At 43.5% G+C, this 13,444-nt stretch overlaps 1 protein-coding gene across 2 annotated transcripts in view; it reads right to left on the bottom strand.

Moving 5' to 3' along the window:
• The window catches only part of MORC4 (MORC family CW-type zinc finger 4), an 85,926-nt gene extending 73,347 nt beyond the window's left edge, over positions 1-12,579 (bottom strand). For both annotated transcript variants that reach the window (XM_006871049.1, XM_006871050.1), the window contains exons 1-3: positions 12,478-12,579; positions 12,284-12,356; positions 2,701-2,833 (exon numbers count right to left, since the gene is read on the bottom strand). In XM_006871049.1, coding sequence (XP_006871111.1) covers positions 2,701-2,833; positions 12,284-12,356; positions 12,478-12,579 — 308 coding nt within the window. The remainder of the gene's footprint in view (positions 1-2,700; positions 2,834-12,283; positions 12,357-12,477) is intronic.
• Between the last annotated feature and the right edge of the window lie 865 nt (positions 12,580-13,444).

Below are 13,444 nucleotides of genomic sequence, written 5' to 3'. Positions count from 1 at the left end.
TTCTTCCAAAACGGATCTATTGGTTCTTTTTGGCAGCCCATGGCACTTTCAATATTCTCCTCCAACACCATAACTCAAAAGCATCAATTCTTCTATGATCTTTCTTATTCACTCTTCCTTTATACGAACTTTCTTCATTCCCCCAAAGAGATTCCTATTTATACTCTCACAGAAACTATATTCTCCCTTCAGAGCCATTGTTGTTCTCCAGTGCCGTCAAGAAGGTTCTGACTCATAGTGACCTTCGATAGCAGGGGTAGGGAATGTCTGGCCCAAGGACCTTAAATCATTTGTTATGGCCAAGGTAACCACAGTTCCAGCCATATTAGAAATAAATTAACTAACTGTCTGACCAAATATAGCAGGTTAATTTTCAAGTTGATAATTTTGTGTGGCCCATAAATGGTGTCATAAATTTTGGCAGAAAGACAGGTTCCCCACCCCTGCTGTATACAGTTTCCAAGGAGTGGCTGGTTGGACTTGAACTGCCAATCTTGGTGTTATATCCTACAGTGCATATTCTACAGTGCCACGCCAGCATGACTTACTTAGTTGTGTTACTATACAATTATTTTCTGTCCTCATTAAATTGTCAGCCCCTTGCGAGCAAGGATTATGTTTGTCTGGATCATGACTATAGGTCCAGTGTCTTAGCATGGTGTCTTACACACAGGTGCTCAGTATATACTTGTTAAATAAATAAATGAATGAATCTGGAACAAAAATTGTTACAATTATTTTGAAACGATACTCCTCACAGATAAAGTTCTGCAGACAAAATGGAAGGCAGTCAGATTTGCTGGGCCTACTGGGATAAGGTATGTGATAAGGAGTCATTAAGAAAATATGCAATTGTAGGAAATAAAAATAAGTGCACACAGAACTGATCATATTAACTATTCTGGTTCCATTCTATCTAAAGAAGTATTTTTTAAATATGCAATATTAACCTTAGGAGATAAAAGTGATGCTATAAATTAAATAAAAAAGGCCAACTCCAAACATTTACCAATATACAATATACTGGCACTAGAGGTTCTTGCCTCACATCCAGAGGCTTCCCTCAAATATTCTTCTACTTATAAGGGATAGACACACAAGGAATACAGACTGCTGAATATATCTTATTTACATAACCACTTACTTTGCCAAAATTTCACTTTTGTTTCTTTGATGGATCAAGAAGGATTTCCTCAAAAACAGGATTATAGATTTAGAACACCTTCAAAGTACACACACATTCTCAACCATAAACTTTAAAAAATCTTTTTTCTTTTAGATTTTGGTGAAGATATATACAAAACACATATCCAACAATTTTCCCAAGTGCAGTTCAATGAATGACAAGGGTTTCATAATTCACATATGCTACCAATCTCACTGTCTCTACCCACATTGTTCATCACGCTTAACTTAAACTCTCTGCCCCTTATGTTCTCACTTGTGTTTTAGGGTTACTATTGCAAATTTGATATTACATATAAAACTCTTTAAAAGAGTACAATGCTTAAGACAACATTCTTGCTAAATGGTTATTGACTTTAAAAATGACTTCATGAGATCGTATCAGTCCAAGGTTCAAAAATGGTTTCTAGGCAATCATCCCAGGGGTTTATGTAGTCACAATGGTTTCAGTAAATCTAGTTTCCATGAAAAAAACAAGGTTCTGTTCCACATTTACCTCCTTTTGAACAGAATCCACATATTGGGTCCTTGGTCAAAACATTTAGCAATGGCAACCAGGCATGATTCTCTTTCCTCTGTCAACTATAAACCTTTTAAAATAAAACAACTGAGGGTTGTTGTTAAGTGCCGTCTAGTCGATTCTGACTCAGCGTGACCCTGTATAGGATTTCCAAGGAGCAGCTGGTGGATTTGAACTGCAGTTAGCAGTCCAGTGTTTATCCTACAGCACCACACCAGTTTCAACAGTCGTAAAAGAGAATTTCCTAACTGTTCATTTCTACTGCAAAATCTTCAAAGACTATACATGCAAATGCTTTCTACTGATCTTTTATGGGGTTTGATTTTACCTGGGCCATTAGCTTTTATGGTTCTAATCCAGAAATTGTTCCAACTCCAATACATCGGATTTAAGGGTGAGCTTAGATTAATAAAAATGGAGGTCTCAGGTCAATGAGAGCTGTCAGTGTTTGTGCTTACTCTTCTTTCTGCCTAAACTCGCATCCCTTTGACCCTTCCTTCATTACCTAGCTAAGTTTAACTCACCCTTAGACCTCAGTTTGCTACGTGCGGTAGCTCCATAGTATAAGCACTGGACTGCCAACAACAAGGTCGGTGCTTTGAGTTCACTAGTCGCTCCACGGGAGGCAGTTGAGACTTGCTGCTCCCGCAAAGATCTACAGCCTAGAAGACCCTATAAAGGGTTGTGATGAGTCATAACTGACTGACTTGATGGCACTTAACAGAACTCAGCTTAAATATCACTTGATCTGGAAGGCTTGTCCTGTGCTTCAACAAGCACATCAGAAGCCCTTGTTGACTGATGCCACTGTATCCTGTACTTTCCTATAATTGTGCTTACCACTCTTTATTATCCTTACTGCATAAATGTCTGAATTGCTAGATGACCCTAAGTTCTGTGAAGGCAAGGGTAGTGTTTATTTCTTAACCAGTGCACTAGCATGTGACTGATACTTAGAACTCAATATAAGAGAAAGAGAATGAAGACATTTTTACCTGAGCATTCGGTGTAGTTTATGAGGTGTCATTCCACATCCATCATCAGTAAAGGTTAAACAAGATTTATTCTTGACCTCCTCAACATCTATAAAGACGGTCCTGGCAGATACATCTGGATCTACAGCATTATCTGCAAAAGGTAGAAATCTGTGATATTAGATCTCATTTTCAAACACAGGTTTCCTTCACTATCTGAAAGTAAAGCGTTCCTGTGAAACCTTTTGTAAGCCAAAATGGCACAAAGCGAAGAAAGAGTTACCATTAATTTATATGAGAAAAATTTGAGTGTTCCCAGACCCCAAAAATAATCTGCCGAACCATACCAAAGAACTCATGAAATGTAACCTAACATATAGTGTTTTCAGACAGAGTTGAAAGCTAAGGCATTTTGATGCTAATAAGTTGAGTATAATAACGAGGGAAGGAGCTCAGGGTTCACGCTGACTCTTTAACAAACACTGTTGAACAAACACCACTGAGCCCTAGTTTCACTTTTCACCATTTTTCTAAGAGCAAAAATCCTCTTTGGACTTTTTTCAGTTAGCAAAAACAGGTACTAATCTAGGTCTTTCATGTAAGTGATGTGAACTTTCAAAAAGCAGGGGATATCTGTATTCTATCAAAATCTCTAGTGAAAGGCCTCTAAGATGTGGAGCCATCATCCTTTGTTCCTCTCACACAGATGCCCCAGAAGGTAGGTATTGAGCACTGATGGTAGTGCACTCCCTGGGTTCTAGGAAACAATCCATCCCGTGGCAGATGGGGTTATGAAGGTGATTTCCAAATTATATGTAATGACTGGTCTGCAACCTGCCTTTCTCCCCTCAAACTGTACAGGATGTGGGAAAAGTGACTATCCATATGTATCATAAATTTTGTTCCTTTTTCTTATTGTCTATTAGCCACTTTACTGCTCATACATATATATAAACAGCAAAAGGTGGTGAAGGAGAAAAGTTGAAACTGCAAGTATGCTACACATAGATGCACATTAACACATATAGCAGTTTATTTATGGTCATTTTATTTTCTGCTTTCAAGACATCGCCTCCTGTTAAAGACCAGGGATTGCATGACCATCCCTCCCTGTGAAGGAGGTTAAACCCAAACACTGCAATGCCTGCCTAGATCCCAGGAAAGGTAGCAAGACTGCTTAGAGAAAAAGGAGTGACTGTTTAGGTACTTTCTAATAATCGTAAAGGTGAGCCTGTCTATCCCTGCTATGATATGGAGAGCACAGAATTCAAAAGAGAAAAACAGAAAGTCTCATGATTTCTCTGGAGTCAGGTCTTCACAATGGATTAATTATTGAAGACTCCAGAGACATCAAACATAGTCATAGTCTAACAAACCATCATGTCCAAAACTGCCTAGTGGCCACATCTTTTTTGTCCCAGGCCCAAGTCTACATAATTTTCAATCACTGACATACGTAGCTCTAAAGGCTCTGTTGGGCCAACTGCTCCAAGTGGAAAGGTCACCTATATAGTTTAATGGATAGGTTCCGTAAGCACTCCTCTTTCCACTAACACTTCAATCAAGACAGTGATTGTCTCTCCCACACCTCGTTCCGTTCCCCTGGCATCCCATACTATTCTACTGCTCCTATTTGACTGGGGGTTGTAGACTCATCCCACCAGCACTCTTCTAATAGTAGCAATTCTCCATTGGGAGAATCAAGAGCAATGAGTGTGGTGGCTGTGCGCTGTTGAGTCAGTTCCGATACACAGCAACCTGATATTGGGTTTCCAAGGCTCTGCATCTTTACAGGAGCAGAAAGCTTCATCTTTCTCCCGCAGAGTGGCTGACGGACTCAAACTGCTGACCTTGTGATTAGCAGCCCAATGCATGACCCACTGCACCACCAGGACTCAAGAGCAGCATCACACCTATTTAAATCATTAATTTCTATAAGACAAGTACAATTAACAGTACCAGTGACAACTACTTAGATGTGTGCAATGTCCCGTCAAATAAAACAAGACACAGAATCATTTCAAGGGCCACACTGGTGTAGCCAGAGTCCCTGATGAGACTGCCACTAATGGCACTGAAACAGTCATTACTATAATCTGAAGAAGTCATGGTACCTGAGGCATGACCAATAGCCCAGAAGGGGGTTAACAGCTCTGATGATACTGTCATTCTTTCAAGAGTGGTCAATTTACTTAAGATAAATGGCCAACGTTTGGCAGAAGTTCTAAGTTTGGCATACAGTAGTACCTTTATAAGAAATATAGTTGTTTTTAACTTTGTAAGTGGTAGCAATTTTTTTTAACTGTCAGAAGGAGTTAGCACTGGGATGCTGCCTACGTTGATTCAAGAATCTTTACTTGGCAAGTATGCTCTGAATTGTATTGGGACTATCAGTCAATCTTGCTGGCAGACAGCCAAGGCTAGTGAGATGGAAACCTTTAACTTTTCAACAATGAGCATCATTTCCACCTTGAAAATTTTAGACATAGAAGAATCTTTTCTAATGCTTTATGAACATTCTCAATTCTCACACATATCAACTCCAGTTACACAGTTTTACATGAGAACATTCAATGCATGTTCAGGCTGACGTTGAAGGAAATTAAAACAAATCCCCAACAGCCAAAACATGACGTTAATCTTGAATATATCCCACCTGAACTTAAAGTCCACTTCAAGAACAGAGTTGATGCACTGAACACTAATGACCAAAGACCAGAGGACTTGTGGGATGGCATCAAGAACATCATATATGAAGAAAGCAACCTTATCCAGAGAAGCAGAAACACCAGAGATGGAGGCAGAGATGGGGACATGGAGAGAGGGAGCAGCTGAGAGGCTCTAGATTCATGGAAAGAGAGGGACTAAGAGACGGCAGCCAGGAGGCAGACTTGCACAATGTTCCTTTGGTGGTGTGTAAATTATTATATATGCCTGAGTGTTTAAAAAAAGAGAGCAAAAATGAATAGAGAGAAATACTGTTAACTGATGGTACATGGAGGGGACTATAATCATTGTAATGAAACAAGGTTATGATTTGTTGAATGTAAAACTGATGATTTGCCCTGTAAACTTTCACTCAATCCACAATAAAACCTTAAAAAAAATTTTTTTTAAAGGGAAAGCAAAAGGTCATTAAAAGGGAAAGAAAGAAAAGACCAAAGTGGATGTCAGAAGAAACTCTGAAGGCAGAATCGCTAAAGCAAATGGAAGAAATGATGAATTAAAAGAGCTGAACAGAAACTTTCAAAGGACAACTCCATAAGACAAAGATGCAAAGATCAGGGAGTTAGAAAACCAAAAGGGAAGAAAATGTTCAGCATTTCTGAAGCTGAAAGAAATGACAAAATTCAAGCCTCGAAATACAACTTTGAAGGATTCTACAGGTGGCGCTGTAGAATAAGTACTCAACCGAAATGTCTGTTTGAGCAGAAAGGTCAGCAGTTCAAGCTCACCAGCTGCTTCCTCAGAACCCCTATACAGGATTGCTATGTGTCAGAATTGACTCAGCAGCACTTAGCAACAACAGGCAAAATACTGAGTGACTTGGAAATCATCAAAAGAAGATGGAAGGAAAAAAAAAGATGGAAGGAATACAGAGTCACTTAAATAGAAAATGGTCAATGTTCAAACATTTCAAGAACTGACGGTATTAAAAGAAGTCCAAGATGCATTCACTAAAGGCATTAACGAAAAACAAGGTTCCAGAAATTGATGGAATACCAATTGAAATATTTCAACACACTTATGTGCCACTGGAAGCACTCACTTGTCTATACAAAGAAATTTGGAAGACAGCAACCTGGCCAGCCGCCTGGAAGAGATCCATATTTGTGCCTATTCCAAAGAGAGGTGACCCAACAGAACTGAAGAACTGTCGAATAATAGCATTTATTTCACATGCAAGTAACATTTTGCTGAAGATAATTTTTACAAGGTTGCTGCAGTACATCAACAGGGAGCTGCCAGAAATTCAAGTCAAGTCAGATTCAGAAGGTGATATGGAATGAGGAACAGTACTGCTGATGTTAGATGGACCTTGGTTGAAAGCAGAGAATACCAGAAAAATGTTTGTTGTTGTTATTGTTGTTGTTGTTAAGTGCCGTCGAGTCGGTTCCGACCCATAGCGACCCTGTACAGGGTTTCCGAGGGTGTAAATCCTTACGGGAGTAGAAAGCCTCATCTTTCTCCCACGGAGCAGCTGGTAGTTTCGAACCGCTGTTATTAAGTGCCGTTTATTTGTGCTTTACTGACTAAGCAAAGACTTAATTCAACTGTGTGGATCATAACAAACTGTGGGTAACATTAAGAAGAATGGGAATTCCAGAACACTGAATTGTGCTCAGCTCATGCGGAACCTGAACATAAGCCAAGAGGCAGACATTCAAACAGAACAAGGGGATACTGCCTAGTTGAAAATCGGGAAGGGTATGTATGCATCTTAGTTGCATCCTTTCACGATATTTATTCAATCTGTATGCTGAGCAAATCATCTGAGAAACTGGATTATATGAAGAATAATGTACTAGCATGGTTGTTATGTGCTGTGGAGTCGAGTCCAACTCATAGCGACCCTTTACAGGGTTTCCGAGGCTGTAAATCTTTATGGGAGCTGGAAGCCTCATCTTTCTCCCGCGGAACAGCTGGTAGTTTTGAACTGCTGTCCCTGAGGTTCACAGTCCGATTCATAACCACTATGCTACCTGCAATATGCACATGAAACAACCTTGCTTGCTGAACATGAGGAGGACTTGAAATACTGATGAAGATTAAAGACTATAGCCTTCAGTATGGATTATAACTCTGTGTAAAGAGAAGAAAAATCCTCATAACTGGACCAAACAAACATCATCATGATAAACACAAAAGATTGACCTTTTGAAGGATTTTGTTTTGCTTGGATCTACAATCAATGCTCATGGAAGCAGCACTCAAGAAAAGAAACAATGAAACACTAGACTGCCAGAAAAACAAGCAAATGGGTCTTAAGTACAGCCAGAAGACACCTTAGAAGTAAGGAAGGCCAGATTTCATCTCTTATACTTTGGAAGTGTTGTCAGAAGTGCTTGGTAGAGGGTGAGCAAAAAAGACCGCCAACAAGATGAATTGACACAGTGGCTGCAACTATGGGCTCAAACATAACAACTATGCAGATTGCACAGGCCTGGGAGTATTTTGTTCTGTTGTGCATATTTGCCCTCAAGTCGGTTCTGACTCAGCAACCCTGTATAGCATTTTCAAGGAATGGCTGGTGGGTTTGAGCCACCAACCTTGTGGTTGGAGGTCCAATGCTTATCCTACAGCACCACATCAGGACTCCTGTTGTGCACAGGCTCTTCTAAATCAGAACCGACTTGAGGTGACCTAACAGCAACATTCGAAAAATTCGTTTGCAAGTTTCTCACTCAAAAAATCACTCCGTTTTTTTTTCTCTTCACTGCAAGCTTTGCCCAAACTTTTCCAAGTGCCTTAAAAAAACAAAACAGGAAACAGACAAAAGATTTTTAACTCAGGTAATGTAGGATTTACAGGGTAGCTACCAGGAGTAGCTACAGATATTTTATCTCCTAGGCTGGAACCTCAGGGAGTATAGGGGGAAGGGGTCATTCAAGCAACAGGGATCAGCTGCAGCAGCAGGGAGGACGAAATGGGGGGTGGGGCATCAGTAAACACAACTTTTACTTCCTTTTGGTTTAAGTGACCCTCCATTTAGTCTTATCAAATGGACTTACAATAATAACAAGGCACCAATCTGGGGCTGGTTTCAATTTGATCTTTTGCTGCTTAGCCCTCCCAAAGCTTATCAATATACGCTATCTGGAGCCTGGTAAACCTATTTTATGCCCTAATCCAACCCTGGAAGCCCATTAATAGGTAGGACAGTGGGAGGAGCCTTACTTCTTTGCTCCTACCCACCACTTAGGTGAGGGCTGCACTGCCAAATCCTGGGGCATCCTTAACTCCTAATCTGGCCCTTACAATGCTACGTGCTACCAGATTCCAGGAAGTCTTATCGCTCCTATTTTAGCCCATGCAATCCCTCAGTGGAAGGACCCTATTCCCATCTCCCCCTTGCCTACCACTTTAGCTAAAACATTTAGTATGAGATTCTGGAGAACCTATCTTATCCTTTAATCTGACCCACCTGACCCCTTGCCTTCTAAAAAGGCATTGTAACTGAAGCTCATACCTCATCAGAACCTGGAGGCAATGAGAACAGTCTCCAGATGGCCTCCCAGGGGAAACAGTGAGGCAAGTGAGCTATAGCTTGAAGGTAGCAATTTACAAGCCACCCTTGCCTGTTCTGGAATGATGGCCTATGTGGACACATGCACGTTAACCAGGCCATCCTACAAGAATCTAAAAGTATTCTTGTCTAAACTCATCACAAGCTCATTTTTTCCTGTTACACACAGAAAGACATACAGTACCAGCATTCAAATACTCTTCAAGGTTGAAATTTGGCTATCATTTCTTACTCCTCCCCTCCTCTTGCCTTCTACATCCCAACTCCCTCAAAACTTGCCTTTTCTATTCCCATTGTCATGCTCTAGGAGTCTGGTGTGGTGCTGCAGGATAATGCACTAGACCATAAGGGCGGTTTGAACCACAAGGTTGACGGTTCAAACTCACCAGCTGCTCCTCAGAAATCCTTTATAGGGTCGATATGAGTCGGAACCGACTCAACAGTACTTAACAACCTTGTCACTCTCTTACAGAGTTTACTCCCTCTCATTGGGATCATGAAAGACCACTACTAACTCGTCTTTCAAAGTTTTGTCTCACTGTCTTCTATAGTCCATTTTATACCCTGCTGCAAGATTAATTTTTCTGAAGCACAGGTCTGGCAAGTCACAAATTACACAGATTACAAGTTCAAATACTGAGTCTCTCAGTCATATCCTGGTCCCAATCTACCTTTCCAAGCTCATTTCCTGCTTGGAGTCCTGGTGCGGTGCTGTAGGATAAGCATTGGACTGTTAACTAAAAGGTCAGCAGTTGAAACCCACCAGCCTCTCCTTCGAAACCCTATACAGGGTTGCTATGAGTCAGAACCGACTAGATGGCACTTAAGAACTTAAGAGTAAAAGACCTGTGTTTGAGTCCTGGCTCTGCTACTTACTAGCTATGTAATCTTGGACAAATCAATTAAGTTCTCTGATTCTGTTTCCTTTTCTGCAAAATGATAATAATATTACTACCATCACTGAGCATAGTGGCTACTAATCGGGCTGCGAACCGCAAGGTCAGCATTTGGAAACTACCAGCTGTTCCGTGGGAGAAAGATGAGGCTTTCTGCTCCCATAAAGATTTACAGCCACAGAAACCCTGTACAGGGTCGCTATGAGTCAATAACCGACTCCATGGTATATAACAACAACAAACCATTTACATCAAAGGGTAAAAGTTTAAAAAAAAACTATTTGTGAAAGCTTTTTAAACTAAGAACCAATCATTTTTACTATTTGTTAACTCCACATAGTCTTTACTATTTGGAAACTGAAATACTTCCTATTTTTCATGCCTTTCTTCATACATTTTTTTCTTTGCCTGGAATGTACCCCACACACACACTCATATCCACATGTCCCAATCCTTCAAATCTTCACCTCAAATGACACCTCTATAAAACCTTCTCTTCCCAATAAGCTGAAAGTCATCTCTCCTTACTCTGAGCTCCCAAGCACACCATGTATCTTTGCTACTATGTCATTTCCATTTTGTTGTTAGACAAAGCATAAGGATTCTGTAAATGTGTTTATGTTCCCTGCGAAAGGAGAGAATCTATGTAGTATTTACTACCACTATGGCTTTGCCCACAGTGAGTGCTCACCAACTGCTGACTGAAATAAGTGCCATAGAGTTGGCTCTGACTCATAGCAACCTTGTAGAGGGTTTCCAGGAGCAGCTGGTGGGTTTGAACTGCTGACCTTGTGGTTCACAGTCCAGTGCTGATCCTACAGCACCACACCAGGACTTCATTTACTGAATTGCTGTTGTTAAGTGCCGGTCGAGGTTTTCAATCTTTGTGGAAGCAGAAAGCCTCATCTTTCTCCCAAGAAGCAGCTGGACCTTGCGGCTCACAGTCCAGTTCTTACCCTACAGAGCCACCGTGCTCCCAATACATATACACACTCACACTTATATTGGATATCTTGAACTTAGTTTTTTTTTTTTTTTAAGTTAGTGCTTAAGACATAAATCACATACATATTCAAAATTATAAATGGAAAACCCTTTAAATCATGTATCTCCAAGCATCTCGTTATAGGCAGCCTAATCATCAAAGTTCTGGCTCACTCTTCAGCTCCTGCTGCTGCCCACCAACTTCCAGTTCAAGACAACTCTCACAACATGGCCACAGGAAATACCTAAGTTGGGACCAAAGCTCATGAAAATGGAGTCCTGATGGCGCTGTGAGATAAGCATTGGACTGCTTGCTGAGAGGTATGCAGCTCAATCTCTCATTGGGAGAAAGATGAGGCAAGTTTTACAGCCTTGAAATCCTATACGGGGTCATTATAAAGTCGGAATCAACTCAATGGCAGTGGGTTTCATTTGGGGCTCATGAAAGGGGTCCTGGTGATGCTGTGGGTTAAGCTGCTAACCGCAAAGTAGATGGGTCAAACCCACAAGCAGCTCTTTGGGAGAAAGATGAGGCTTTCTGCTCTCATAAAGATTTACAGCCTAGCAAACCTCACAAAGGGTCACAATGAGTCAGCACAGCCTCGATAGCAGTGCCTGGAAGGGGAACTTTGAATCTATATTCAAGATTTTGTTGTGTACTACGTTGCCCCAAGAATCAATCTCTCTCCCTTCTTTCCGTTGTGGAATCCGCATTTATAATGTATTATGTTCGCTGCTGTTTTGTGTCCAGGATCGCTGTTTCTTCTTGGCTTTTCACACTGCGCTTAGCACTCTACTGCAAAAGCCGGAGTACTTGGCTTCCAGGATCAACTAAAACCCTTGGGGGAAAAAACGGTTTAAAAGCAAACACCGGCGGCGCGAGAGCGGTTCGGTCCTCAGTATTCATTCCAGCGGTGTGAGGGCGCTCGTGGACCACGGACGCAGCCCTTCGCAGTCACTGGGAGCCAAATGCACTCGTGTCATCTCTTAAAGAGATGTCCCATCATCCCCAGAACTTTCTCGTCCCTAAAGTTAAAGAACTCCGTTTTCCAGACCTTTCCTCTCCGCCCTACCCCTTCCTTCCTCCCTCCACCAGGCTTCTCGGCCAGCTCAGCGCCCTGCCCTCCAAAGGTCCATCAGTCCCTGGGGAGCCCAGCTGCCTCGGGGCCCGGGGGTGGGGGAAGCGATGTTTGATGCATCGCGCCTTTTGATTATCCCAAAGTGCCCCGAACATCACCAACCCGAGGACTGGAAAAACCCCCAAGGGACCTCGAACTTTTTGGACACACCTTGTTCCTTCAGCTTTGTTCGCAAAACCTCACCCTTGGTGAAGTAGTGGAGCCCGCCTCAAGCCCGCGGAGCCAGGAGACTCCCGGGTCCCGACACCCCCGCCCCGGCCCGAGCCCCCAGCGTCCGGGCCACCACGTTGGCACAGCTGCCTCAGGCGCTCAGTGGCCGGGCCGCCCTCCCCACTCACCTAGCAGCTCCGCGATGGCACTGAAGGGTCGCGTGTGGCTGCTGGAGTTGCTCTGTAGGTAGCGGGGGCTCATCTGGGGGTGAGAGAAGGTCCCGTCCCGCGTGAGGCCTCCGACCGCCGGACCCTCCCCGCGCGCCCCCCGCAGCCCAGGGGCCCGCGTGCGCGCGCGACCGCCCCCTCAGCCCCCAACCTACCGTGCTCAGACGGATCCCAAAGGCCTGCGGGCCGCCGCCGGGTCGAGTGAGCCCGTAACCCGGTACGCCCGGGCCAGTGGGGGCCCCTCGGCACAGAAGCATTTTTTTGGCCGCCAGGGTACCCGTTTGCTGGCGCAGGGCTCCTCGCCCCGCCGTCCGCCCTCTCTGAACTCGCACTCGCAGCTGGCGGCGGCAGTCCGGGACGGGGCCTCCCTAGCTCCCACTCGCAGCTGGCGGAGGCGGGGCGTGCTCCAGCCACCTGTCCCGAGCGGGAGGGGTGAAGCCGGCGGAGCCGAGCGGGCGGCTCCGCCCTGTCAGCACCTCTCCTGACCCACTGACTGCCGGCCTGCCTGGGCGCCGTACGGAAATATGGCGGCCTCCTGACAACCGCCCCTTATCCCCGCCCCTCATTAATCCTTGGCGTCTGCCATAGGCCAGGCCGCCGAGCGGGAAAGCGGGGGGAGGGGGAGGGGGAGGAGACTGCGAGGGGAGAGGCGGGAGGCGGCGGGAATGAGACTGGAAGGAGGAGGGTGTAGGGATTTCTGAAACTGAATCCCAGCTAGGCTATATGACTAACGGGGCAGGATAAGACAAGTCTTTCAAGTTCTGAGCACTACAGTGTTTGCTATCTGGGAAGGTAGCCGACTCACGTGAGGACAAGACATTCGGACTATGCTGGCTCCGATGCCTCCAGTTGCACGCAGAATTTTCGAGGAGGCAATTAGCAAACCACCTCCAAAGACTTGCCACAGTGTGGAGAGGCTTTTTATAAAATGTAAAATTGGAATTCACTTAACTACTCCAGGATAGAGGATTGGTTAAATTAGGGAGACTCGATAAAGTGAAGTACCGTGCAGTTCTCTAAAAGCCGTGTTTGTAGATGAGCATTTTCTGAATGTGGAAAAATATTGATGAGGGAATTATGAAAAGAAAAAAGAGGTGGTTGTTCTCTGTTGCCATCAAGTCA

This window comes from Chrysochloris asiatica, unplaced genomic scaffold (assembly GCF_000296735.1).
Source record: "Chrysochloris asiatica unplaced genomic scaffold, ChrAsi1.0 scaffold00159, whole genome shotgun sequence".
NCBI lineage: Eukaryota > Metazoa > Chordata > Mammalia > Afrosoricida > Chrysochloridae > Chrysochloris > Chrysochloris asiatica.
The sequence above is the reverse complement of the archived record's forward strand: the minus strand, read 5'-3'. Positions and strand labels throughout refer to the sequence as shown.